At 47.2% G+C, this 26,077-nt stretch overlaps 2 protein-coding genes across 6 annotated transcripts; one reads left to right on the top strand and one right to left on the bottom strand.

The window, feature by feature from the left end:
- Positions 1-28: 28 nt before the first annotated feature.
- TRAF3IP3 (TRAF3 interacting protein 3) lies at positions 29-23,012 on the top strand. Of its 4 annotated transcripts, none has more exons than XM_036114199.2 (17): positions 29-272; positions 660-773; positions 4,031-4,243; positions 5,915-6,059; positions 6,183-6,246; positions 6,506-6,530; positions 6,797-6,826; positions 6,919-7,014; positions 13,610-13,681; positions 15,923-16,063; positions 16,188-16,325; positions 17,498-17,633; positions 18,205-18,267; positions 19,739-19,798; positions 20,916-21,052; positions 22,033-22,146; positions 22,771-23,012. In XM_036114199.2, exons 2-17 carry the CDS (start codon positions 684-686, stop codon positions 22,861-22,863), a joined length of 1,617 nt encoding a protein of 538 aa, XP_035970092.1. In that variant the 5' UTR covers positions 29-272; positions 660-683; the 3' UTR covers positions 22,864-23,012. The 4 variants fall into 4 exon arrangements, with proteins under 4 accessions (XP_035970092.1, XP_035970091.1, XP_035970089.1 ...); XM_036114198.2 differs by having other exon boundaries at positions 633-773; XM_036114196.2 differs by lacking the exon at positions 660-773 and having other exon boundaries at positions 3,840-4,243.
- On the bottom strand, positions 19,275-25,267 carry C7H1orf74 (chromosome 7 C1orf74 homolog). 2 transcript variants are annotated; one of them, XM_036114203.2, is made up of 2 exons: positions 24,995-25,267; positions 19,275-24,387 (listed from the first exon to the last, which is right to left on the bottom strand). In XM_036114203.2, the coding sequence occupies exon 2, from the start codon at positions 24,290-24,292 to the stop codon at positions 23,501-23,503; it is 792 nt and encodes a 263-aa protein (XP_035970096.2). In that variant the 5' UTR covers positions 24,293-24,387; positions 24,995-25,267; the 3' UTR covers positions 19,275-23,500. The 2 variants fall into 2 exon arrangements, with proteins under 2 accessions (XP_035970096.2, XP_035970095.2); XM_036114202.2 differs by having other exon boundaries at positions 25,090-25,267.
- Between the last annotated feature and the right edge of the window lie 810 nt (positions 25,268-26,077).

Below are 26,077 nucleotides of genomic sequence, written 5' to 3'. Positions count from 1 at the left end.
CTTAGAGGCCCACTCAGATTGTGCCCAAGAGCGAGAGAGAGGAACTGGGGTGAGCAAGCACTGTGGCTTTGTCTGTTTCCTGTTTCAGCAAGGTTGCTGTGCAAAAAGAAAGACAGTACGAAGAAGGGAAATGCTAAGGGGGCCCAGAGCCATGGATTGAGAGCTTGCACTTTACTCAGCTGCTGTCCTGCCCCATCTGAGACCAGAGCCAAGATCTGCCCAGGAGCTGGAATGCTGTCCTGAGCTGCTTGGTTTGGAGCCTGGGACCCAAGGTAACTGATGAGGAGGATGCTTTTGTGTCCAGGTTAGGCACCTCCGACTCTGGGGTGGGAAAGATGATCTGTCATCCCAGCTTCCCTAGGCTCAAGGGGGAGACACAGAAGCAGATGTGTTAATTTAAGAGTGTTGGGGATGGGGTAATCAAGAAAGCATCCTGCACTGGTTCCCGGAGGCACTAGCCACGGCCCAGGGGCGCAGCTTCAAACGCTCCTCTGCTCTGTCCGTTAGAGTACATTAGGAGTGAGTCAGACGAGTTAGGGTGCCAGCTACCCAGTGATGGGCATGAATTAAATGACTTTTTACGGTTGCCTTCAAAGCAGGAGTTCCCAAAACAACAAGCTGCCTTTCCACAGCTTAGGTGCAGGCCCTTCTCCCCTCAGCTCACACTGGGAGCTCTGCATCGGATGACCCGACCTCTGAGGGAAGCCATCCGCTGCACACGACAGGCAGGAAGCAGGAACCCACTTGGAAAGGCAGCAACAAACCACTGTCAGGTGAGGGCCACACCCTGACCTCTCCCTGTGGCAGGGCGCCCTGTGCCGGTATCACCTCCTCCCCAAGCTCCACATAGGCCCTGTCATGCTGCCAGATGCCAGAAAGCCTGGGCAGTGGCCCAGTGACCTCTCTTTGAACTACACAGGGACCAGTTCTCTATTTGTCTGCAGCCCATCCCTGTCAGTCAGCCATCCCACGTGGCTTCTTGTGTTTAAGCAAGTCAGACCGCTCAAGACATCCTTGAAAGCTGGATGGGATGCCACTCAGCTGTGTGCACCTAATCCTACGGGGGTGGGGGTGGGGGGTGGGGGTTAGGGAATGCTCCCTTCTGTAAGGAGCCTCTGTACTGCGAGTCCCTGCTTGGGTAACAGGTCCCAGGGTCTGCCCCTCAGGAAGCAGAGCGAGGCGGCCCCGCGTGTCTGGGGTCTTGTGCCCTGGCGATCGCGGCCTGGCAGGGTCCAGGGGGACCTTATCTCGGGCTCTGGCTCCTCCCGGCAGGAAGGTAGGAGGATTCTCCATAATCACAGGCTTTGCCCCCTCTACAAAGCCCTCAGATTCCCTGGAGCCAAACAGGGACCCAGCGACCCATGTTTTAATGGTGGGATGCAGACAGGCTGGACACCGATTCTTCACCCCACCTCTTCTTTGCCTTTCTGCTGGGCCTAATTGTGTCCAGATCACAGAGAAGTCCTTTATCATCATAGCCCACACCCAGAGGTCAGATGAACCAGAGCAGTAAATGTGGTTTCAACCTCCATGTAGTAAACAGTACCCCCTTCAAAGAGAAGAGGGTGGGGGACAGAAGGATGAGGCATTCTTGATCCTGGAGGGCTAGTCTAGCTGGAGGCCTTGGTCTTACAGCACCAAGTCTTTAAGAACCAAGATCAGCAAGACGGGGGTAATAATCCTTGTTTAGTATTGTAAAAAGCTAACGTTTATTGTGTGGTATGTGCCAGATGCTTAATGGGCCTTTTTTTTCTTTAATTCTTATAACCTTACAAGGGAGGTTGTGGTCCCATTTTATAAACGAAAAAAACTAAGACTTAGAGATGTTAAATAGTTTGTCCGAAAGCACAGAGGTCGTGGATGACAGAGCCGGGAGCCAGGGCTGTCTGCCTCCCCGATCAAGGCAGAAGAGCCAGGGGCTGTAGCTTAAGCTACTACAAGGGTAGATTCTAGAGATGGAGCTCACCTGTACATAATCCTGAGTCTCCTCCATTCAGTCATTTATAATTCAATATGAATGGGCCTTTTAGATCCTGTTCTGTTTTTAAATAACAGAAGTGGCAGGTGGGAAATCAGGGAACCCTACAGAGTAGGAATGTGGAGAAAAGCCTAAAGAAAGGGAAGAGCTGCCCAGGGATGAGATGAGAGAAAAGCATTTACAACTTCATAGTTCTGCCTGGGGTCTGCGCTGCCCAAGACCAGAGTATGCCCCTCCACGCCTCGCGCGTCAGGCATTTGAGAGCATGCCTGGCTTGACCTTGCAAGACCCCTCTCCTGGAGTGAGACAGCCCCACCCATGACTGACCCCAGGGAATGAGTGGTATGATCAGAGACAGAGTAAGAATCCTGCAGAGAATTCTGGGCTGAGCCAGATGGGCAACAAATTTCCAAGGAAAGGACAGAGAGGCTGCTACCTGTTGAGTCTGTTTGGCCTACAAATAAACTCAAGGGGCCAGAGCTGCCAATTGCCTGCTGGTCAGTGAAGCTGAGATGCCCTCTCTGACCTATCCAGGAACTGGATTCCCCGGGCGGTGGGTAATGACATTGTGGGACAGAGAGGAGAAGCTGAAGCTGGAAAGGGGAGTCCCTCTTCCTTCATCATCCACTGGGCTTGACTCCAGTGATCAGTGGAAGCAGGGCCCAGAATTTCCAGTGATCAGAATCTGGCTCAGCCAAGTCCAGCCCCAATTCGGCCAAGCTACCAGAGAGTTCTAGGAGAATAAACAAATTTGCAGAAGGTAGGTGAGGGAGAGTGGGGGGGGGGGGGCACAGAGAAGGAAGAAGAGGTTAGAGTTGGGGGTTCTAAGAATAGCAGGTAAGACTGTGTAAAGAGGCAGCAAGTATGGTTTGTACACCAAGCCTGGTTCCCTGGGGACTTAGGGTGGCTGTTTTCATCTGTTTCATTTTTGTTTATAATAGCCTTATTGAGGTATCATTCGTGTGGTTGCTGGTTTTGATGGCACAATCTCTGTTTGCGCTAAGGAGAGCAGACCTGGCAGCATACTTAGCCCTAACAGGAAGGAGATTCTAAAGCATGGAACCTTCAGCTTGGAGAGTTATTGAGCTGGAAGCTCTGAAATGGGTTTCGGTCAACACTGGGCAGATGGCAGGTCCTCAGCCAATACTGGTTTGAGTTGATGTGCTCCTGAGGGTGAGAGCCCAGTCCTGGGCCAGGAGTGGAAACCAACAGGCCAATGTCAGGATTCCATGACTAGAGGAGTTAGCATGAGGTTTCCCTCCTAAACCACGCCGAGGACCAGACTCAGAAGCTAGTTACTAAGGGCTAAGAAGACAGCAGTGTGTGGTGGTCACAGGACTGGCCCCCATTTGGGAGGTCTGGTTATCCTTCCAGGCCTTAAGAAGAATCACTCACCTATCTTAGCATCAACTTGGGCCAAGAGAGCAGTAAAGATGCTGGCTTTCCTTTTAGATTGGAGAACAGGGAGCCAATTTACCTGGTTCTCTAGAAGTCTCTGGAAAATGAACACATCCCTATCTGCCATCCAAAAGGCTATATGCTCATGATGATTTTCATGAATTATTTCTCAGGTTCCCCTGACTTAGAGGCAGGGTGAGGTCAAGGAAGGTCAAGGAAGAAGTGGTAGCCAAAGAGATCTTTCCACTTTGCAGAAGGGGAAACATAGGCCAGAGGAAAGCAAAAGTTAGTATAGAGCCTGGACCCAGGAGTCCTGACTCCCAGTTCAACACCATCACCTCATCAGTTTTCATCCCACATGTATGGGACACTGTGCTATTTCTGCCCCCTGGTCCAGGGAGACAGTCATTTTTCTGCCCATCTCCTGACCCCTCCCCTTCTCCTCCCTCCTGGCATTTGGCAGACCCAGGCAGCTATTCCAGGAACTGGAAGCCAAGCACAACAGGTGCTCAGGAGGTCATCATGATCAGCCCAGACCCCAGGCCTTCCCCTGGCTTGGCCCGGTGGGCTGAGAGCTATGAGGCCAAATGTGAGCGCCGGCAAGAGACCCGTGAGAGCCGCCGCTGCCGCCCCAATGTGACCACTTGCCGCCAGGTGGGGAAGGCACTGAGGATCCAGCAGAGAGAGCAGCTCCAGAGAGCACGGCAACAGGAGTTCTTCAGGAGGAGGAACTTGGAGGTGGAGGAGAAAGGCAAGGCCCAGAGCCCCAGAGCCAAGGAGCGAGGTCCCTCTAGGAGGCCAGGCCAGCCAACTGACCTCAAGGAACCCTTGTCTTGGGCCCACAGGATCTCCTCCCCCCAACAGCAGGTGGGTCATGTCAGGGGACACGCTGCTCTGGACAGGGGCAGAGGTACAATGGCATGTGAGTGGGCTCAGACTCACTAAAAAGCAATTTAAATTAAGTTCCTGCTTCCTCAGTAATATAGTCACCTCCCTTAGCCACTTAAACTCATTCAGAGATTTTTGTTGTTTGGGTTTTTGTTTGTTTGTTCAGCTATTTTTTTTGTTTTGCACTTGCCTTTTAAGGAAGAAAAAAAGATTTTAAACAATTCCATTGCTAATGCCTAGTTACCAGTTCAAATTTGGGCAGTCTATATATACATCATTCAACAAATATTTATGGAGTGCTTACTGTATGCCAGGTACACAGGCCCATCTTCTTGGTGCCCCCTCTCAGGAACACAAACACACACACACACACACACACACACACAAAACCCTCTGCTCTTCTGTGAGGCTGTTGTACCTACCTACCTTTTCTCTTTCACTTGGACCATTCCATTTGTACTAGATTCATTCCGTGAAGGTTTTATCTGGTCCAGTAAGCTTTTCCTGGCTTTTCTAGGCCACCTCTGCTCTCTGTGGTCCTAATGAGGTTATAAATCCTCTAAGATTGTGTAATAATACTTAGAGAACCCATCGTTCTGGCCTGGGAAGAAGCAGTGCTGGCAGAAATCAGGGTGTGCTGAGATGATCTCAGCCAGCAAACCATCTGTGTCTTCCTATCCATGTTGTCAGCCTGTGGACAGTGGGGACGGGTCCGCTGTATTTCCTGGAAGTACCTGGCCTGGTTCCATACCCAGCCTAGAAGTTCAATCAGGGCTTCTTACCTAGTGGATCTGTCATCCACAATAGAAGGTGCTGTTCAGAAAAACGATCCTTGAGCCCGATTGTGAAATAAAACCAACTGTGTACTTTCTATGGCAAGAAGGTTTCTGAACACTTTTGGTTTAAAAAAAATTTTTTTTAAGGAGAAAAAGAACAAAAATGCATTTAATTAAAGAACTTCCTCTAAGCCTATCAGTTATTGAAGTTTTACTGAGATCAAGTCAGTCTGCATGATTGGCTACCACAGGCATTCCTTCACCTTTTGGTGTTCTGTTACAACTGTAGAATTTTTGAGTATGTATGAAGAAAATATATTAAAAAAAGAGCGGACTAGATGGTGACAACTGCTACTACACCCCTCCCTACACAACCCTGCTCTACATGCTCGTCACACAAAACCTCAGCAGTATTCCAGCCATCACTGAGAGGAAGGAAGCCACCTCTCGGATATGGAAGGGACCTCAGAGACCATCTACGTCACACAGACTCATGATGCGGACAGGAGACTGAGACCTCGTAGAAAAGGCAGGGTCTGACCCCAGACGCCCTCTCTCTCAGACCAGTTCTTTCTCCACAGCACCATGCTGGCTGTGTGAGGGGCTGAAACCAAACAAGTTAGACCTGGGATTCTAGAGAAAGTCAGGAGAGACAAATCCAGCTCCCCCTTTGCCTGGCCTGAGAAGGACCATTCCCACCAGCCAGGACGAGGGAGGGCAGGAGCGGGGACAACTTTGTAGTTTTCAAGGTTTGAATGGGTTACTTTGGTTTTCTGGACCAGAAACTTGATCACTGGTTCATCTCTCTGCAGTCAGCTGGAGAATCATGCTCTAAGAGGTTCTAGGCTTTCAGCATCTCCCACTTGCTTTCTAGGTGTCAGGGACCAGCTCTGAGGTCTTTCCAACCCAGCGTCATCCTCCCTCAGGCACCCGGAGGGATCTGGCTGACCGCCCCTCCCAGGCCGGGGACCTTTCACCAAAGGACTCTCCCACCAAAAAGCCACCCCAACAGCACCGTGGTAAGAACAGAGCCTCCCTCACTCACTGGGGCCTGCAGGCTCAGCTTGCTGGTAGTGGACAGTTCCTGTCCCTTCCCATTCCTCTTCTGTGGGTTCTGAATCATCTTATCCTCTATCACTCAGGCACTCAGACAAAGGCAGAAACAGCCCAGCCAACGATTAAGAATGATGCCAGTCAGCAAACCAAGTGAGTACCTTCCATGTTCCTGCCCCCAGCGTCCTTACATACCATCCGTTCCTCTCTTCTAAGCTTTGCTTGAACCCTCACCCCGTATGTGGAGAAGGAACACAATGAACTTCCATGTCCACATTAACAGAGAAAGGAAGACCTGACCCACCCTTTTGGCTCTTCAGAAGAGATCAGAGAAGGAAATGACCTACCATCTCCTGATGTGCTTGTTTCTCTGATCCATTGTCATTTCTGTTTTTATTTCTTCTCTTCCCAGTTATGGAGTTGCAGTTCTAGATAAGGTAAGAAAATCTTCACTTTGAAGAGGTTGACTCAGATGGTATCTCAGGTCCTCCAAGGTCTGACATTCTGGAATTCCATGGTAAACACAGCTGGAATGGAGGGGCACCTTCTTCCTGGATGAGCACAGACACGGGGACCTGGAGGGACTCTGTCTGAGCCAAGGAAGAAAATTTACTTGACACAACCTAGTCCTGGCTCTGGTTCTGTGTTCCAGGATTTCAGGGGACCCAGAGTCTTCTTGAATATCTTTTTTCTTTCTCTCTAGGAAATCATCCAGCTTTCTGAGTACCTCAAAGTAAGTAACATGTGAACTCTCCTCTCAGCTCCTTCCCCATCTACTCCCTCCTCCTCCAGTTTAATCGTACCTTCTTGCATTTTGCCCCCCAGGAGGCCCTACAAAGGGAGCTGGTTCTAAAACAGAAAATGGTGATTCTCCAAGACCTACTGTCCACTCTGATAAGGGCCTCTGACAGCTCTTGGAAGGTAAGGGAATGAAATCTTTGTTTGAACAAAGCTCGTAGGCTTCTATTCTTCTTTCCATACTATCCCAGCAAGAGAAGGGGTTTTCTCACTACTGAAGAGGCGAGGTAGGGGGTGCTAAGACCTAGAGGTCAGACATGTCACAGTAAATATATGGGAAAGCTCAGCTAAATCCAGAGTCATTAGCTGGGGTCATGCTGCTCCACACCCAGGGAAGACCCAGAACCAAAATTGGCAAGAATTCCCATTTCTCAATTTGTTGGAAGAAAAGAAGGAAGATCCCAATACATTTGCTATTACTGACTGTGGTAAATGTCAACTTTTTTTGCACGGGACTCACTCTAGCATTAACTGGAAGCCATCATGCACCTACTATTCAGCTTTGACATCAATGTCAAAGTGAGAAGGGATTTTAGAGATCATGTAGTCTAAGTTTTCTTATTTCACCAGTGAGGAAACTGAGTGTCAGAGAGGTCAAGTGACTTGCCCAAAGTCACATTGCTAGTTAGAGGCAGAACTGGAACTAAAATCCAGACCTCCTTATTTTAGTCCATTCATTCCACAAATATTCATAGATCATGTTCTTTGCATTGAGCCCTGGAAATCATGAGATTAATTAGTCAGGGTTCCTGCTTTTAGAGAGCTTGTGGTTTTGTCACAGAGACCGATGCCTAAACAATGCAGAGATATGAGAAATGAAATAAGAGAAACGTTTTCAGGATATAATAGTACCCAAGAAGGAAGGAATGACTCCAGAGAAGAGAATAACCAGGGAAATATTTATAATTACATAAGTATTTTCCAGACTAATATGGAAGCAGGAACTATGTTCTAGGCTGGGGATACAGCACAGGCAAAGACCTAGAGGCGTGATATAGTCTAACATAATGGGTTTCCAACTTTTTAATCTCAAGACTGCTTCATCCTCTTAAAAAAGTTTATTGAAAACCCCAAAGAACTTTTTATATTTACCGCATTAGGATTTACCATATTAGAAACGAAAATGGGAATCTTAAAATGTGTATAAATTTTTAAATAACAATAGTAAACCCATTACACGTGAACCTAAATTACATATTTTTATGAAAAATAAGTCTATTTTTCCAAAAAAATAGTGAGGGGTATAGCACTGTTTTACACTTTGGCAAATCTTTCTAAAGTCTGAACAGAAGACAGCTAGATTCTCATATTTCCATCCGTTGTAATACATTGTTTTGGTTGAAGCGTATGAAGGAAAATCCAGCCTCACACAGATACATAGCTGGGAAAGGAAAGGCCTCATAGAACTTGTGAAAGGGCCTCAGGGACTCCCAGGGGTCCTCGGACCCCACGGTGAAGCCCCCTAGACTATGCTATTCAGGCAGCTACTGCCACTGGAGCAAAGAGCACCCCGTACAAAGAGAACGCACCACCTCGCAGGCCGCCATGAACATCTAATCCTGCAGTATAGATGGCTTGTATTTAGACAGAGAGATGGGCTGGAGAGTGTGGAACAAGACTGAGAAGTTTACAGTGATGTAAAAGAGACTTCCTTAGCTCAGTCCTCCTTCCTCACATGTCATTGTACCGGGATTCAGTGTCTATGTTCAGGGCTTCTGATTGTCAAGGAAGTTGTTTTCATCAGCAGAGCAGGAGCCTGGGACAGACAGCTGTGCATGCCAGGTGGTTTCCGGTGCTGAACTAATTTGAGATCATCTCACTCATTTATTCAGCAGACATTTGATAAGTTTCAGCTCTGTGTGGAGCCCCGTGCTACAGGGGCAAAAAGAAGTAGGGCTCTTGCTCTTGAGGAGCTCACATATCAACCAGGAAGAGAGAGACGTGTACTAAATAACCCGCATGCAGCGTGATGAAGCTGTAACAGTGGTTTCTAAAATGGGACGCAGAGGAAAGAGAAGGAAACAATTATTCCGCCTGAAGCGGAACGGGGTAGGCTCCAAAGAAGAGGGACCACTTGAGCTGGGTCGGGAAGGATGCGTCGTTTACCGGTTACAACGGTAGGAATGATGAGGGGGAAGAAAAAACAGAAAAGAAAGGGTGTTTAAGGTAAAGGAATCAGAATGATTACAGGCCTCTGTGTCACGAACAATTGGGTGTAGCAGAGTGTGGCTGAAAATGAAGCGATTGTGGCAGAGGAGTTCCAAAAGTAAGACCAGGGAGGGCTTCAGACACGTCTCTGGAATTATGAGGCTTAAAATTGTTCTGTTGGACACGGGATCTCAAACTTAAATAACATAGAGACTCTTTCCTAAATGAAAGGCATATGTATCACAGATCCCTGAGAATACATGCTATCCCCAGAAACACTGCTCCAGGCAATCGGCAGGGGAGCAATGGGAGGACACTGTATTTGGGTTTGAAGTCGTATACTTAGCAACGTTTGGCCCATCCTCCCAAGGAGCTCCGTCAGTAGCGCTCGGGCAGCACGCGCACTGAAACAGTTGTGGAAGTGAGTCGAAAATGAATGATCACATCTGTGTTTTGAAATGATCTACGACAACAGTGAGGACTGTGGCTCTGGGTGGGTGTGGAAGTGGCCTGTGGTAACATCCCGGGTAAGGCACACTCAGAGCTCAAGTCATGGCAAGCTTGGCGGGTACGGGAGACATTTCCAAGGTCACCTCTGGAGGCAGTTTGACTCCACAGTGCGCACGTGAGCGGAAGTCCCTCTGGTTGTGGTTTTCTCCCTCCCTTCTTCCCACCCCTCCCTATACTCACCCTGCTTTTCTTCCTCCTCCCCACCAACCCCCCAGCTTCCTGTTTTTCACAAAAATAGATTTTTCAGTTAAGAGTTCTTGCTTCCCCCAAAACAAAATTATCCAACCCTCCACCCCTGCCATGGAAGCCTCAACTTCAGTGGAAGGACAGCCCCAGACTGTGGTATTGGGAAAACTAATTGGAAGAATGTGACCAAAACAGGGACTGACATACAGCCCAGTTCAGGCCTTTATTTTTTTTCCATTTGGCCCCTGTGATTTGAATCTCTAACTTCATATGCAGGGAAGCTCACCACAAACTCTGCGAGAACCCCAAGAATGAGCTCCCTCCATTGCCTCCACCTCAAAGCTGACTCTGGGCCTATTGGAGGGGACAGCGCCTGGGGCACTGCTGAGACTCCAGGGCTGGGTCCAACCTTCAGAGCAGAAACAAGCTGGGCAGTGGCAAAAGCAAGCTGTCAGTGTTGGGCAATACAAAACAGGAGCAGGGCACACTTGGGTTTTAAGTTCTGCAAAGTGGAAACGAGATCTTGAGATGACAGCACAGCGGGGGATTGGCTGCGAGCCCTAAGCAACCTCTGCTAGAGCAGAGATGAGCTGTGGGCTGGCCCTTATGCGGTGAGGTGGTAGTGTTTCTGGAGAACAGATCAGAGGCTGGGGAAAGCCAAGCAGAAGCCGGAGCTGAAGCCCTCAGACCAGCACCAGGTGTGTATGGCCTTCATCTTGCTCCCTTTTCCAACCGGGGGTACTGTGCTCTCTGAGCCCTGGGCTCCCGGGGGTCAAATGCCAAAAAAAAAGGTCCACAGTAGGCTTGTAAAGAGTGCTTCTTCCCACATACTGTACCACTGGGCTTAATGGGGGCTGGGGCTCAGACCAGGAAACTCTATGCCCCATTTGCAACAACTTGGCTACAATTTTCTTCCCTGCCTCAGGGAGTCTGGGAAGGTGGAGATGTGGACAAGAGATTTTTTTCAAGCCCCAGACGGGTGGTCCTTCATCCCCACTGAAGGGGCTCTCCTGAACTGTCTTCTATTGCCTCATGAATGGAAAAGTAATCTGGGGTACGGCTAAAATACAAAAACAGTTGGGAGAGGCAAAATATTGGATTAAAACCACAGTAAGGAAGGAGAAAGGAGCTACCCAAAAAGAGGAGGAGACGGGGGAAAAATGTAAGGATATTGCTTTGGGCTTGTCTGTTTTCTTTTCAAACTACAGCAAGATAAACCTTAAACTCAGTGGGTTTGATTACATTCTGCCATACCAAGAGTTTAGGCACAAGGAAAATGCAGAGATCTGAACCAGGAAATGGGGCTGCAGAAGGAGTTGATTTCAGGACCCATGGATTAATAGTGAATAGGCCACTCAGGGGAATGCAGCTCTTTTACCAGTTAGTCCAAAACCCAGAACAATGAAAGTCTTTGTCCATCTCTTTTATCTGTCCCAAAGCCCTGGGGCTACTGGACATGCCAAATCCTGGACTCTCAGCTCTCACACGAGACATTATGAAAAACATTAATAGCAGGAGGCACTTCGAAAAATTATTTTTGGCAAAACTTTTTGCTTTTGCAAAGCCCAGCTGAGTAATACAGGAAGCAGAAAGGGTGGGGGCGCCCCCTGGCTCTCAGGGTTAGAAGAATAGCCAAACAAGATCAAAACAGGAGCTGTGAGATACCACTTCCTGCCTCCCCCAGGTGCCCTGAAATTCAGTGAAGGGGACAGACCTCAAAACAGAGTTCCCTCCTCTGCACCCAGGCCATTGTAGACCAGAAACATTATGAGGGTTCCAAACACCCAAGCCGCCTGACTGAAAGGGGATATGGCATCTCAGGCTTGGAGAGAAATGTAATATGTAAACCTCACAAGTGTCTCAAAGGGCCTGGTTGGAAAAAGCCAGAGAAAGGATATGAAAATCGGTTCTTGCCAGAGACCCACAGCCTTTCCTCTGGAAAACCGGCTCTCATTGATGGCACTCTCCCCTCTCCCCAACCCCCTCACACATACAACCTTAAGTCAGACTCAGGGCTGGAAGAACAAAACCCTGCCCTGGTAAAAAGGGAGACCACTACAGGTGGAGGAAAGAACAAAGCAGCAAGGAGGTTGTTAGCTACTCAGCTGAAAGACTGAAAAACTGAGAAACAGATTAAGGCTCTTCCAGCCTGCCTTTCTCCATCCTCACCCTTGAGATTAGTGTCTTTCTTGGAATGTCCAAAATGGCATTAAACCGACCCTGCTTATGACTACATAGAACATGGCTTTCTGGGAAGCCCTTTTACCACCACCACCACTCCTCACACACACACACCCTGCCTTGATATCTCTCCTCCATTTCCTGCTTTCTTAAAGAATTTCTCATCTTTTTTTTTAGGGTTATTTACTTATTTATTTGAGAGAGAGCACGCATGAAAGAGAGCACGAGCAGGGGGAGGGGGAGAGGCAGAGGGAGAAGCAGACTCCCCGCTGAGGAAGGAGCCCAATGCTGGGCTCGATCCCAGGACCCCGAGATCATGACCTGAGCCGAAGGCAGACGCTCAACCAACTGAGCCACCCAGGCGCTCCACTCTCATCTTGAATCCAGTGTGTGTGTGTGTTAGGGGAAGGTGGGGGAGGCAAGGAGGGGAAGTATTAGTTTGTTAGGGCTGCTATAACAAAACACCACAGTCTGGGTGGCTTAACCAAACAGAAATTTATTTTCTCACAATTCTGGAAGCTAGAAGTCTAAAATCAAGGTGTTGACAGGGTTGGTTTCTCCTGAGGCCTCTCTCCCTGGCTTGCAGATGGCTGTCTTCTCCTTTGTCTTCACGTGGTGTTCTGTTCCCTTATGAGGACACCAGTCACATTGGATTAGAGCCCACCCTAATGACCTCATTTTAACTTATCTTTTTTTTTTTAAGAGAGGGAAAGAGATGGGGCGCCTGGGTGGCTCAGTTGTTGGGCATCTGCCTTCGGCTCGGGTCATGATCCCAGGGTCCTGGGACCAAGCCCCGCATCAGGCTCCCTGCTCCGCGGGAGGCCTGCTTCTCCCTCTCCCACTCCCCCTGCTTGTGTTCCCTCTCTCGCTGTGTCTCTCTCTGTCAAATAAATAAATAAAATCTTTAAAAAAAAGAAAAACAAGATTTAAAAAAAAGAGAGAGGGAAAGAGAAAGAGCGGTGGGGGGGAGAGGAGGGAGAGAGAGAATCTCAAGTTGACTCCATGTTGAGCAGGGAGCCTGACACCGGGCTTGATCCCACAACCCCAAGATCATGACCTGAGCCAAAATCAAGAGCCGGACACTCAACAGACTGAGCCACCAGGTGCCCCTTAACTTAATTATCTCTTTAAAGACCTTATTTCCAAATACAGTCACATTCTGAGGTGCTGGAAGTTAGGATGTTAACATATAAACTTGGGGGAGAGAGGAATGGGAGGGGACACAATTCAGCCCATGACAGGGGATAAGGAAGGGAATGTGGAGACTCCTTTAGTCTTACTGGCCTATACTTTATAAGTAAAGGTCCATGTACAAAACTGAAAGGAGATGAGGAATATAGAAGTGCCTAGACAGACAAGGGAGAGAGGTAAGGAGGAAAGAAAAAGAGAGCTTAGAAGATTTCCTTCAGGTGAACTCCTACTATGATATCCTGAACCACTGGATAGAGAACCTTGAGGTACAGAGAGGACTTGGGGCCAGTCTGATTCTTCCTTCTCCTATTCCAGAGAAAGAGGAAAAGATCCTCTTCTATTTCTTTGTCATCTTTCCTCCTCCCTACCTCCTGAAAGAGTTCAGTTCCACAAACATTGCTTGAGCACAGACCATGTTCTAGGAAGTAAGCTGGAAAAACAGAAGAAAACTCTGCATGCTACATTTTGGCCCAAACTCATTAACTCATCCCATTTGCTCCAGGGCCAGCTTAACGAAGACAAATTGAAAGGCAAACTGAGATCTTTAGAAAACCAGCTGTACACCTGTACCCAGGTAAGCATTCTGGAAGACACTTCCAGCCCAGAAATCCAGAATTGAAGGAGAATGCCTGAACCTCGGTCCTACTCTCTAGAAATGATACCTGATAGAGATGAATGCACCCATTTCTACTCACTTGGTTCTAGCTTTGCCATTTTCACTTTGGTCCCCAACCCACCCTCTTCTCCTTTTTCCTGGTGGTCTTTCCTTTGCACCCTGAGAAGGAACCCCAGCATCAAGGACTTTGCCAGCTGCAGGGGAATTTAAGGAATACCTGGAACTGTAGGGAGAGGCCCTAGGTAAAGATTCTCACCACCCAGATAGACCTTCATAGGTCCCAATCTTTGAACAGATAAATTGGATATTATAATAAAGTCCTACAAAATGATTTCCATTCCGTGGGCAACTTTAGTCTAGTACAATCCCTGGGAGCAAGTAAAAAAGGCCATGACTCTTGGCTTCTCTATGGCCTTGTTATCCATCTTCAGTAAACTCTCGATTGGCTTGATCTTGGATTAAGATCAAGAGATAGAAAGAGATAGAAAGAAATCAGCTTTCACACTTGAGAAGTGATGGGTTTCTGACAAGTGGTGAGATGTCAGATAAGAGAATGAGGTGAAGCATGTGGAGTTAGGGAGAGAAGATGGACCTGGTTGCACAGTTGAGGTCTTATGGGGGAACAGAGTTTACATATAGGTTTGCTGATCCACAACTTTTATTCCTTTAGTATGTCCTGTTTTAACTAAATAATGCCAACCATGCTCATAAAATACCAACATATAATCCAGAATGCCAGTCTATTTATTTTCAGTGGGGGGTAAAGCTGGCCAGCATGAGTAAGTCCACTAACTGGGATATACCCATGTATGACCTCAGCCAATAGCTCCTGGATCTGGCTTCTAATGAAAATTCCAAGAACATAAGACCCACTCACACTTAAATCCAAATTTTCAGATGATTTCAAATCAAAATGGAAATGATTTTATATTGATCCTTAGATGTGCATTATCTGGACTACTGTTTATTCAGTGGGATAACCCAGAGTTGACAGTAAAAGCTGCCTGCCTTCTCCAGAATCAAAGGGTAAAAAGATGAAAGGGATAGGGAAGGGAAGACCCTAAGTGAATTTGCAAAGCTGTTCTTTTCTTAATTCCTGAAGTCAAGACAATTTCTTTAATGCAAATGTATGAATTTAAAAACATTGAGAGTACTGGAGATTGCTTAGATCTCTGAAGCTACAAAGATTTAAAAAAAAAAAAAAAAAAGCATGTTCTCTACCCTGAAGTTTACAATCCCATAAGGGACACAGATGAGTCAATAGAGTGGGAAGATAGAGACTTACAGAGGATGCTATGTGAACACTAAGAAAAGCTACCTAATCCATAATGAGTTGGGGGATAGGGGTGACTGGTCAAGATTTATCAGAATTTACATGATCCTTGGACTGAACCTTGAGCATGAGTAGAAGTTAACCAGGTGAAAAGGGTAGGTGATGATGCTCTAGGCAGAAGCTATATGGACAAAGGCAAATGCCAAAATGCACAGTGCTTAGGGGATCTGCAAACAGTTCAGCTTGGGTGGAAGTAGCATAGAATCAAAGTCTGAGCTTATAAGTAGGAGCCATGCCAAGGAATTTGGACCTGATCCTTAGTCACCGAGAGATTTAAACAGGGAGTGACATGATCAGATTTACATTTCAGAAAGTACCCTCTAGCTTCAAGTCTTGAAGATAGAGAAAATATTGCATTGACCCATATAATAGTATTATTGGAGTCTGAACTAAGGAGATGACAGGAAGTATGGAGAAGAGACAGATATGAGTTGTTAAAGAGGTTGATTTGACAACGCTCCATGAACAACTGATTAGTAGGAGAAAGTCAGAGAAATCAAGGATGACTCCCTGGTCTCTGGCTTGGGAGACTGAGTGGGTGATGATGCTGGTCACTGAGATAAGAAGCCCAGGAGAAAGGAATAGGGTGAGAAAGATGACTTGGCTTTGGAAATGTTGAATTTGAAGTGCCCTTAGAAGGCCTGGGGCATGCCCAATATGCCTAGAGCATTGTGTTAACCCCGCTTACCTCCCTCATCACCTGGGACCCTCTCCCTGCCCACCTTGAGCCTGGAAGAAGACCCACCAGATTACTGGTATCTCTGCTCTGGGGGCAAGGAGAAAATTCTTTTCCTTTCTGTATCCCAGCTCAGGGGTTGGCACACAGAAGCTCAATATGTGTTTGTTGAATTGCATCAAATTTACAGAACTACTCGCCTTGGGGAATGAAAAAGGTGTTATTGGAGATGGAAGACCAGAAAAACAGCTATGAGCAGAAGGCCAAGGAGTCACTGCAGAAAGTGCTGGAGGAGAAAATGAGCACGGAGCAGCAACTGCAGAGCACACAGGTGCAGGGATGCTGCATAATCCTTGGGGCTGGGACCCCGGGGTGGCTTTGGGCAGCATGGGAGCCAGCTGCACAACTACCTGGAACCCCCAAGGCACCCTCCTCTTGTCTGACCACCCCCTCAGCGGTCCCTGGTTCTGGCTGAGCAGAAGTGTGAAGAGTGGAGGAGCCAGTACGAGGCTCTGAAGGAGGACTGGAGGAACCTGGGAACCCAGCATAGAGAGCTGGAGAGCCAACTCCATGTGCTTCAGTCCAAACTGCAGGTACCAGGCCCTGGGGTGGCGACATGGGGAGAGAAGGCAGGGCTTATGGGACGGGGGCAGTGACAGCAGCGAGGACAGAAACTGCTGCTGGGATGGGGGTTCCAAAGTCAGCCTGAGAGCATCTGGCTTTCAGTTCCTCACTTACTGCCCACTTTGTACCTGACTCACTGTTTGGGCCCTTAAATCTAATTGTGAGTTCAGCAGGGATGTCTCATGCAAATGAACTAAGTGTTCACCGAACGACACCATCCACATGCAAAGGGATGGACTGGAATATTCATCAGTCTACTGTCATACTCCAACCCACTCTCTGCACCCCAACCCAGCAGAGCATTCAGCTCAGAAATGCCCACCACTGGCATGGAACAAGCATCACTAACTTAGAGGTTGAATATTGACTAACATCCTGCCAATGTGATTTTTAAGCAATTAATGTAGACCCTTGGCATTCTCAAGGGTTCCATCATTTCCAACCGGTGTTACCTTGTCAAAGTTAACTAATCTCCTAAGCCTCAGTTTCCCCATCTCCAAAAGGAGGCTAATAGTAGTACCTACATCATAGGATTGTTGTAGGATTGAGGTAATCCATTACAAAGCACGTAGCACAATGCCTGGCACAGACAAGCCTCCCATACATATTAGCTATTTCTCTTCACAGATTTTACTTACTTGATTTGAAATTTTGAGGACCCACATCAAAAATTTACCTCTACCATTTTCCTGAAGCAAGAACCTGAGTAGCCAAATTAATAGGCCAGCGCGTGTGAGTCTTATCAAAGGAGTGAACCCAGCTGACCCATACAATACAGCCACATGCTCTCAGGAAGGCCTTTTTCTTTTGAACCTTAATTTTTTGAGAAAAATGACCCTACCAAAGGAAAAAAAACTGACAGTGTTAGAACGAGAAGTAAAGACAATGTGAAGACACCGAAAAAAGTGATGGTTGGTATTCTTTAATTTGGGCCTGACTCAAATGAGTCCCTTGTGAAATATCAAAAAGTCTAACGCATTAAATGTGAGGAATAGAGCAGAGGGAAGAAACAAAAAATCCCAGTGTTTCCATTTCCCTAATACTTCATCTCTAAAATTCTAGTCTTCCTCTTCCATGGGATCTGTTCCCAACCTCCGCCCCAGCACTGACCTGCTTCTGTGTCGGGCCCCCCTCCTTACAGGGAGCAGACAGTAGAGACCTACAGATGAACCAGGCTCTGCGACTTCTGGAGAATGAGCACCAGGAACTGCAGGCCAAGATTGAACACCTGCAGGGGGACAGAGACCTGTACAACTCGGATACCCAGCACCTTCAAGGTACTCTTCTCCTGGGAAGCCTCTCGCTGAGCAAGCCGAGAAAGGAAGCTGGGTGGAGGAGAAGGCCTCAGTCTTTGGTTGGGTTTGTGATTTCATTTTACCTCGAGGGAAAGGCGGGGCTGCTTTAATCATCCAAGCGGGAAGAGGAATTGTGCTGTGCTAGTGGGTCTGGTAGTATTGGCCTGCTTTTCCAGCCAGTCCCTCTGAGCCAGGTCATGGCTCCCACTTCAGTCACACGTGGCAAGGCTGCATTTCTAATTTGGAAGGGAAAGGTCAGTTGAAACGTAAGGCACAGGGAATGTGTCCCATCACAGCCTCTGTGTCAGCCATGATGACCAAATCACGGGCAAATACAACTCTTGATTCAACCTGATGTTGAGGCCGATGACATCCCAGGTACTTGGGATCTGGTTTACTGCTCCAGATCGGGGACGAGTAGGAGAGGAACTTCCACTTGGCACACATCAGAGGCCATAGACAAGACAGCACCTACGACTAACTCCCCTTCTCGGGTGTCGGGTTCATTAAGTCTTAGGTTCGTCTATTTCAGATTGCATTATTTCATTTTCAGATCAACTGAAGAGGTCAGAGGAGGAGAAACTCGCCCTGGTGGCCAAAGTACAGCAGCTGCAGAGTAAGTTCCCTTCCAGATTCTCAAAAGTAACACAGCTGGCTCTTTGGTGTTCCCAGGGTTCGTGCCCCACAAAAGGCATCCAAAGGAGGGGTCTGGGGCCCGGTCTTTGATATCCTCTACCTCTGCATGTTTTCAGACCTTCTTGGAAAGTGAGGTCATTTACACAGCTCTTCACAAGTTAATATTAGCCCGTTTTGTTTTTTTTTTCTTTTCTACTTCTCTCCTTCCATGCCAATGACAACCACCCAAATTTCCCCCAGAACTGCCATTTCCCCCAGGTTTTCAGATTTTAAAAAACATTGGGTTTTCTAAGGCAGTTATTTTATATATTGACATTCATTACATACATGAGTATGTCCTATAGACTTCTGTCTTTAGGAATGGTTCAGAAAATCAGCTCACACTACATATGCCTCAGCCCACTTCAAAACTACCCGTAGAGGCCAAAGAGGAAAAGGGACTTTTCATTAAAAAGTAGGCAGTTGCCTACTAGGAGAACCTGATTCGATTAATAGCTCTGCTGGGTGCCCACCACCTTAAACTCTGACACCTCAACAGAGAAGTTTCGTGCAATGAATATTAAGAGTAAGGCAGCCACCAGCAGACTATGAGCACCTACAGGGCAGGAGCTGAATGGGCCAGGAGTCACTTCAAAAATGGTGCTTTTATTTATTCCCGTACCAAGTGCCAGGCACTTTAGATATACACACTGAGGATACAGTGCTGAACGGAACTGACACAGCTCCTTCCCTAATGAAGCTTACATTCTAAGTTAGCTCTACAATAAAGTAGGGAGCTTCTATGAACAATTAAGTATGTGTCAGGTAGTAATAACTGTCATGGAGAAAAATAAAGCAGGTTAAACGGAAAACGGTTGCTATTTCATACAGGGTCATCTGGGGAAGTCTTTCTTCTAAGGTAACGGTTAAGCAGAGACTTAAAGGTAAAGACATGGTAGGAAGAGATACAAGGACGATGTATTCATTAACAAAATACCACACACTGGGTGACTTAAAAAACAGAAATTTATTTTGTTCTGGAGGCTACAAGTCCAAGGTCAAGGTGTGGGCAGGGCTGATTCCTTCTGAGGGTTTTGAAGACAGGATGTGTTCCAGGCCACTTTCCTTGGCTTGTAGATGGCTTTCTTCTCCTTAATGTTTCTTCAGATGTCTTCAATCTAGTTCTGTGTTGAAATTTCCCCTTCTTATAAGGACACCAGTCATATGAGATTAGGGCCCACTCTAACATTCTAAAATACTTGGTTACCTCTGTAAAGAACCTATCTCCAAATAAGGTCACATTCTGAAGTACTAGGGGTTAGGACATCCTATGAATTTGGCGGGGAGGGACACAATTCAACCAATAACAGATGGGAACATCTTGAATAATTAAGGTTTGAAGCAAAGTTCTGAAAAGACACTGTTTGCAGTAGATACACTAGTACAGACAAGTTCCTTGTGTTTTCCCACAGGTCTGCTCCAGAATCAATCCTTACAGCTTCAAGAACAGGAGAAACTCTTAACAAAGAAAGGTCAGCAAATTTACTTCCACAAATTCTAAGCTAGTGATCTTTCCTTGCCTGCCTAGAAACAGGGGATGGACTACATGACCTCTTGGAGTCCCAGGCAGTTCTAGGAGTCTGTTAAGGCAGGGATCCAGGGGAGCTTTTTAAGGACTGATCATTGGCTTTGAGAACACTTTAACCAGTTAGCCTCCTATCCTGAGAGGTATATAAACTGTGAAAAGAATTTCTACTCTCTCTGAAAACCAATGTCTGTGTTGAACATTTCAATAAATTGATTTTGAACTCAGGATTTAATGTCAATTTTTACACTTGACTTTCCAAGTCACATCCAACTCCCCAAGTCCACACCATGTTGCATGCAAGTCACCTCACTCTTAGCCCTCAAGAATCTGCTGCCTCAGCTCCCTGAGAAGAATTCATCATGTATGGGGGTTAGAGGGGGAAGTTCCTCACTTATGCACTCCATGTGCATAAGAAATTTTCTTTTCATGTGCATAACAAAAGAAAACTTTTGTTTTCTCATCACAATCACTATGTAAAAGATAAGGCAGGAATTATGATACCCACATAGAATGGGCAAGAAAATGAAAGTCTACAGTCATAAGAATTAAGGATACAGCTAAGACAACAATCCAGAATTTCTGACTCCTAGTTCAGTGCTCTCTTCACCAAGACTAAGGCTGCCACGTGGCTCAGAAGCCATCTTTAACCACAGGAAGATGAATTCTAGGATAGGACGGCCATTTTCAAGACTGAAATGAGGCCAGAAGGGAGAAGGGGTTAGTTATATTGAAGCAACCAGCAAACCTACTAGAAATACCACAAAAGAAAATTAATTAGTAAGTATTCTCTAGAAATATATGCCATTAAACAGGACTAGGGATACAAAGAAAAGTAAGATGCCAACCTTGCCTGCAAGGGGCTCGATTTCCAGCTCTGTGTCAAGACTGAGCAGGGTCCCAATGGGAGGAAGTGAGAGAATTCTACTCTGCAGTCTCGTCAGGGACAGGTCCTCCCTTGTTCCCTCTCCTCCCTTCCCCTCACTCCAGGGTTCTCTCAGTGATAGGGCCCTCCCTCAGAGGTATGGACCTCACCATCACTGAGAATCTGGCTGCTTTTTTAGATCAGGCTTTGCCTGTGTGGAGTCCAAAGCCCTCCCATAATGAAGTGGAACCTGAGGGTACAGGGAAGGAGAAAGAATGGGATTTCAAAGACCAGCTGCAAAAGAAGACTTTGCAGCTCCAGGCCAAGGAAAAAGAGGTGAGATGGTGACCTCAAGATAGTGAGGGGATCGGGGCGCCTGGGTGGCTCATCATTAAGCATCTGCCTTCAGCTCAGGTCATGTTCCCAGGGTCCTGGGATTGAGCCCTGCATCGGGCTCCCTGCTCAGCGGGGAGCCTGCTTCTCCCTCTTCCACTCCCCCTGCTTGTGTTCCCTCTCTTGCTGTGTCTCTGTCAAATAAATAAAATCTTTAAAAAAAAAAAAAAAAAAAAAAGATGGTGAGGGGATCATCCCACAATGGTAGGGAAAACTGCTGGGAGGCAGCCGGAGAGCAAAGATTTCAAAGTTTAAATTGTGACTGGATGCCAGCAGGTATTCATCTGCCTTTATAAAATGTCTTTGCTTGTGGGATAATTTGTCAGTCTTTTCCCTTCTTCATTTATACCAACTGCTATTCGAGGTTTTATCAAATAGTTACCTTTTGTAAAGTCAACCTAAACTCAAACACATTTAATAAACATATTAACCCCTCAAACTTTGTCCTCCAGTTATCTTAAAACTTTATACATATAGCATCTTTTAAATAATAAAACTCTTTCCATCTACAGACTTGGAAACATACATATCCCCAGAAGTATTCACATGCAACTCAACTATATCCTGGTGAAGATGCTTGTACTAAGATCACCCCCAGGTCTTTTGTGCTAGAAGAATTTCATTTTTTGGTGCCCCCATTTACAAAGCTCTTGCACATTCACAATCACGTGAGAGCACTGACATGTATAATATGTAATATTATAATATGCATTATAATCAATCATTTAAATGAACACATTCCAGACAAACTAGGTAAGACAGTCAAAAGGCAAACTGAAACCTCTGAGAAAGGCTGGGAAGGGAGGATGGTGGTAAAAATTCCAAACGAATGAAGGGGTAACTCACACGGGGCCCTCGCCCCGACCTGGTCTCTGTCCCAGAAGGAACTGGTAGTGATGATGTTGGTGGTATTCTCCCCCCAGTGCAGAGAACTGCATTCGGAGTTAGACAACCTCAGTGACGAGTATCTGTCCTGCCTACGTAAGCTGCAGCACTGTCGAGAAGAGCTGAACCACAGTCAACAGTCGCCTCCCAGAGTAAGAGGGTCAATCCTCCCGTATCGCCCTGGATGATGGTGGGACGGTTCCTCCTTTGGCCAAATCTTGCAGATAAAGTTTATCAGCCTGTGCCAACATCTGGCCAGCCTGTTCCATTCAACTTGGTTTATATACTTGACAGTATAGCAAGTGTCAGCAAACACTGGCTTATGCATCCAAGCCTAATTTTCATGGAACTCTAGAGCCTACAGGGAAAGACTTACTATTAGCTAAAGTATGAAGTGGTGTTCTTTTAGCCTATTATGAGCTAGTGGCAAGAGTGAAGAGAGCAAAAGTACTAAGGAATACGAATAGAGAATAATATAATTTTGCTGAGTTATTTTTCATCCTTGATTATTCTTATCAGTATTTAAGTATTTGGCCCTTGCTGGGTATGGTTCCCTAAGCCAGTGATCCTGGCTTAGGGGCCAGTGACCAGCAGTAAAGTGGTTTTATCCCAAAGGAAGTGACCAAGTGAGACAGACAGTGATATAAAAAGCTTTTTCTCCTTTTTTGACCCAAGGTTTTCCACTGGGCTAGGATGGGAAGAAGGAAGATAATTTTTCCCTGTACCTTCTCCAAACAACCCATGGCCTCTTTCTCTCCCCCACCCCCTCCTCACAGAGGCAATGTGGCCGATGGCTCTCGATGCTGATGGTAATGATTGCTATCGCACTGGCAGTGTTCCTGGCCAACAAGGACAGCCTGATGATCTGACTCACTTGTGACAGCTGCTTGGGTGAAAATCTGAAGCAAGAAACTCAATAAAAAAATCAGCAGGCTGACATACTTTAAAGTGTGGGTTTTCCCACCTGAGATTTCTGACTTTTTTAACCTACTGTAAAATAAACAAACTTCACCTAATAGTCTCTGTTCCTCAGAACTCTTAGTGTACCCCTGAATGACATGTCACATCACAAACATAAGACATTTGGGCATCCTGGTCTCCTCTCCCTAGTCCAATTCAGCTGGTGGTATATAAACATGCGGTAAAACCTACCTAGTCCTCTACTTCCTGGCAGACACTACCCACGAGGGCAGGTATATTTACAGCTACCACACAAGAGTATACACTTGTCCTCCACCACCCTTCTCCACAATCTCTTTTCTTCTACCTCCTCTCCAGTGAAAAATCAACAGATATCTCAGCAAAGAGGACTCCCTGGCATAGAAATGGCAAATACGTACGACCAACGCCACCACCACTACTCCCATGCCCGCTGCGATGCGGACAACTGGTAACAGCATTTTTCCCTAGTGTCCTCAAGATGCTCTGAATTGGTACTTGCGATGCCATCGCTGAGCTGGAGCTGATCATTTACTGAGTACCTTCTACATGAGAGAAGAGTTAAAGTCAGAGAGCCACTGCTGGCAGCGTGACTATCTCAGAGGAGATGCTCAAGTCAGCAAAGTCATTCTGAGTCCTACATCGAGTTCTAAGGTCCTTCTCCCAAGTATTCAGAATCTCCCTCAGGGCTGGGAACAAGCTCTCTGGGACACTAAAGGAATAGAGCAAGACCGGGGGATGACCACACAGCCATGAGATCCGGGCAGTGAACACCCGGAGTGGGGTCAGGGCTAAGCAGTTGTCATCTCCCTGGTTCAGATGAAAGGTATACGGAACAGGATAGCCCAGGAGGATCCCAAACACAGTACAGAGATTCCAGTTTGAGGAACGAAGTCTGCTGCAGGAGACTGCCAGGGATAGGTCCCTCTGCAGCCCTTGCAAATGCGTGATGATCTCAGCCACTAGGGCCTTCAAATCCTGAAGCTGGTCCAGGGAGCAAATAGAAGGGTGAGGCTGGGAGCCGGAAACATCCACAAAGGCTATGGTACCAAGCAGCACCTGCTCCAAGTGCGGACATATGTGTTCAGGACTGACAATCAAGCTGTTTTCTCCAATCTCAAGGATGTGAAGTCCCTGGGTCAGGAAGCCCAGGCCCCGCAGTTCCTCCAGATAGCTCTGGAGCTCTGATGCCCCTGCACAACTGCAATCATAGAGCAGAGCTGGCTTCAGTCCCCGGGCCACAGCCAGCACCTCTCCAGCAAGGTGAAGGCAGACGGCTCGGGGTGGGCACCGTCTCTTTCCCATGCCCAGGGTCTGCTGAGCCGCTGCCACCAGCATCTGAGGACTCGGTGCTGACATGGGATCTGGAAGCAACAGCAAGCACGGCCTCCTGACCTAGCTACAGTTCCCTCCCCTGGGCCGCATCTCTGAGCTCTAGACACTTGAGGAAGGGCCTAAAAACAAAGCAGTAGCAGGGGATTATTAACACCAGTCAGTGACATACCAGGAAACCCGCCAACAGCCTTCCCCTAAGTTTTACAGCATCTTCCAAAGATCTTTTTGTCCCTCCCTCTGCTTTGAAATGCTAACCCAGATCAGACAGAGATGGGATCGCCAATGCTGCCTGATTTCTATGGTTGACTTAGTCTCCATTAGTCCCAAATTCATGTGTCTTTCAGGCCTTATGGCTAGGTTTACATTCTCTCTGATTTCTTCTAAATTTTACCTGTTGTAAGCTACTTTCTCGGATTCGAACCTTAAGGAGTTTGGGGAAGAGTAGTGGAAGGGCTATCTTTGGCAAAATTCTAGGCATTTTACCTAAAACTGCCCTTCTGAGGCGGAATTCTAGGTTCCAAACGCCCTCCTTCCACTGCCAACTTCCCCTTATCTTCCCGCCAATAGGGGTAAGAATAGCGATCTGATTAATATATACTAGAATATGGGCTTAGAACCACTGCACCCTGGGACATAAAAGTAATTAATAAAATCTGTTATAACTGCAGGAGGGCTGTATTTTACTTTTGCCGGCCCGCCTTCCCCTTCTGGCCGACATCTACGGACCTTCGGAAGATGGGCTCACTCCGATCCCCACACCCAGTGCTGAGCATATTATAGTGATTTGTTCAATGAGTCAGAGGTCTCTCTCTCACACATACTTTCTGTTTCCACTTCTGCCGTCGGTTCGCGGGCTCAGAAGCGCCTTCCCGCTTCCTGTGGGCTGCAGAGAAGACGCCGAAGTCCGCACGCTCCGCCGCAATACTGGAAATCCTTTGAAACGCGCCGGGCTCCAGATGGGCGAAACCAGCCTACTGCGCATGTCCAACACAAGCCCTCCCGCCGCTTTCCGTGACGTCATCCAGTCCGCTCGCGCGCCTCGCGTTAGGACCTCCGGCCAGGCTGTGCCGGAAGTGTGGGCGCCTGCGGCCCCGCCCCTTCCGGCCAGACAGAAGCCGGCCCGTCCCGTCTGCGTCGGGACGGGGAGGGACGGAAGTGCCCGAAAGAAAGCGGGATCTGGGAAACTAATAGGCTGCCGCTGCCCTCACGTGGCTTCCCGTCGTGTTACTAAGTCGGGGAAGCCGGAGAAGGGCACGCAGCGCAAAAACACCCTTGGCTTTGTGTCTGGGAAAATGCGCTTTCTTCTACAAATGAAGCTTATCTTGAGACAAGCGATACGTTTTGCAGTGTCCTCACCTGTGAGTGGTCTTACAAAGTTAGTTGTCTATTTACTTTGACCTGCCTAAATCCTAAGTTTGAGAGGCTCAGTTCCTAGAGGTGGGTGCACAAATGCTGTCCAGTCCAAGATTTGTCATCTCTAAGTAGGGTGTGAAGGGCATGAGCATTATTCACTCGGAATAAATGTGTGCCAGGCATGGTTCTAGGCGCTGGCGGTATTACAACGTACAAAATAGACAAAAACCCCACCTTCGTCGTGCTCAGGTTCGAGGAATTCAGTTTTCTGACTTCACATGAGAAATGAGCAGAGAGGCAGAAGCTTTTCAATCAGGCCAGTAAGAAGGAAGTGTTATTTCACTGAAGGGTTAACACCTCTAAACTGCCAGCTATAGGGTAAGAGTTTTTTGAGAAAGCTCATCTGAGGAAATGGCCCAAATGTATTGCTACGTGGGCAGGACAGAGGCAAAGGGA

Source organism: Halichoerus grypus, chromosome 7 (assembly GCF_964656455.1).
Source record: "Halichoerus grypus chromosome 7, mHalGry1.hap1.1, whole genome shotgun sequence".
NCBI classification, from domain to species: Eukaryota; Metazoa; Chordata; class Mammalia; order Carnivora; family Phocidae; genus Halichoerus; species Halichoerus grypus.
The sequence above is the reverse complement of the archived record's forward strand: the minus strand, read 5'-3'. Positions and strand labels throughout refer to the sequence as shown.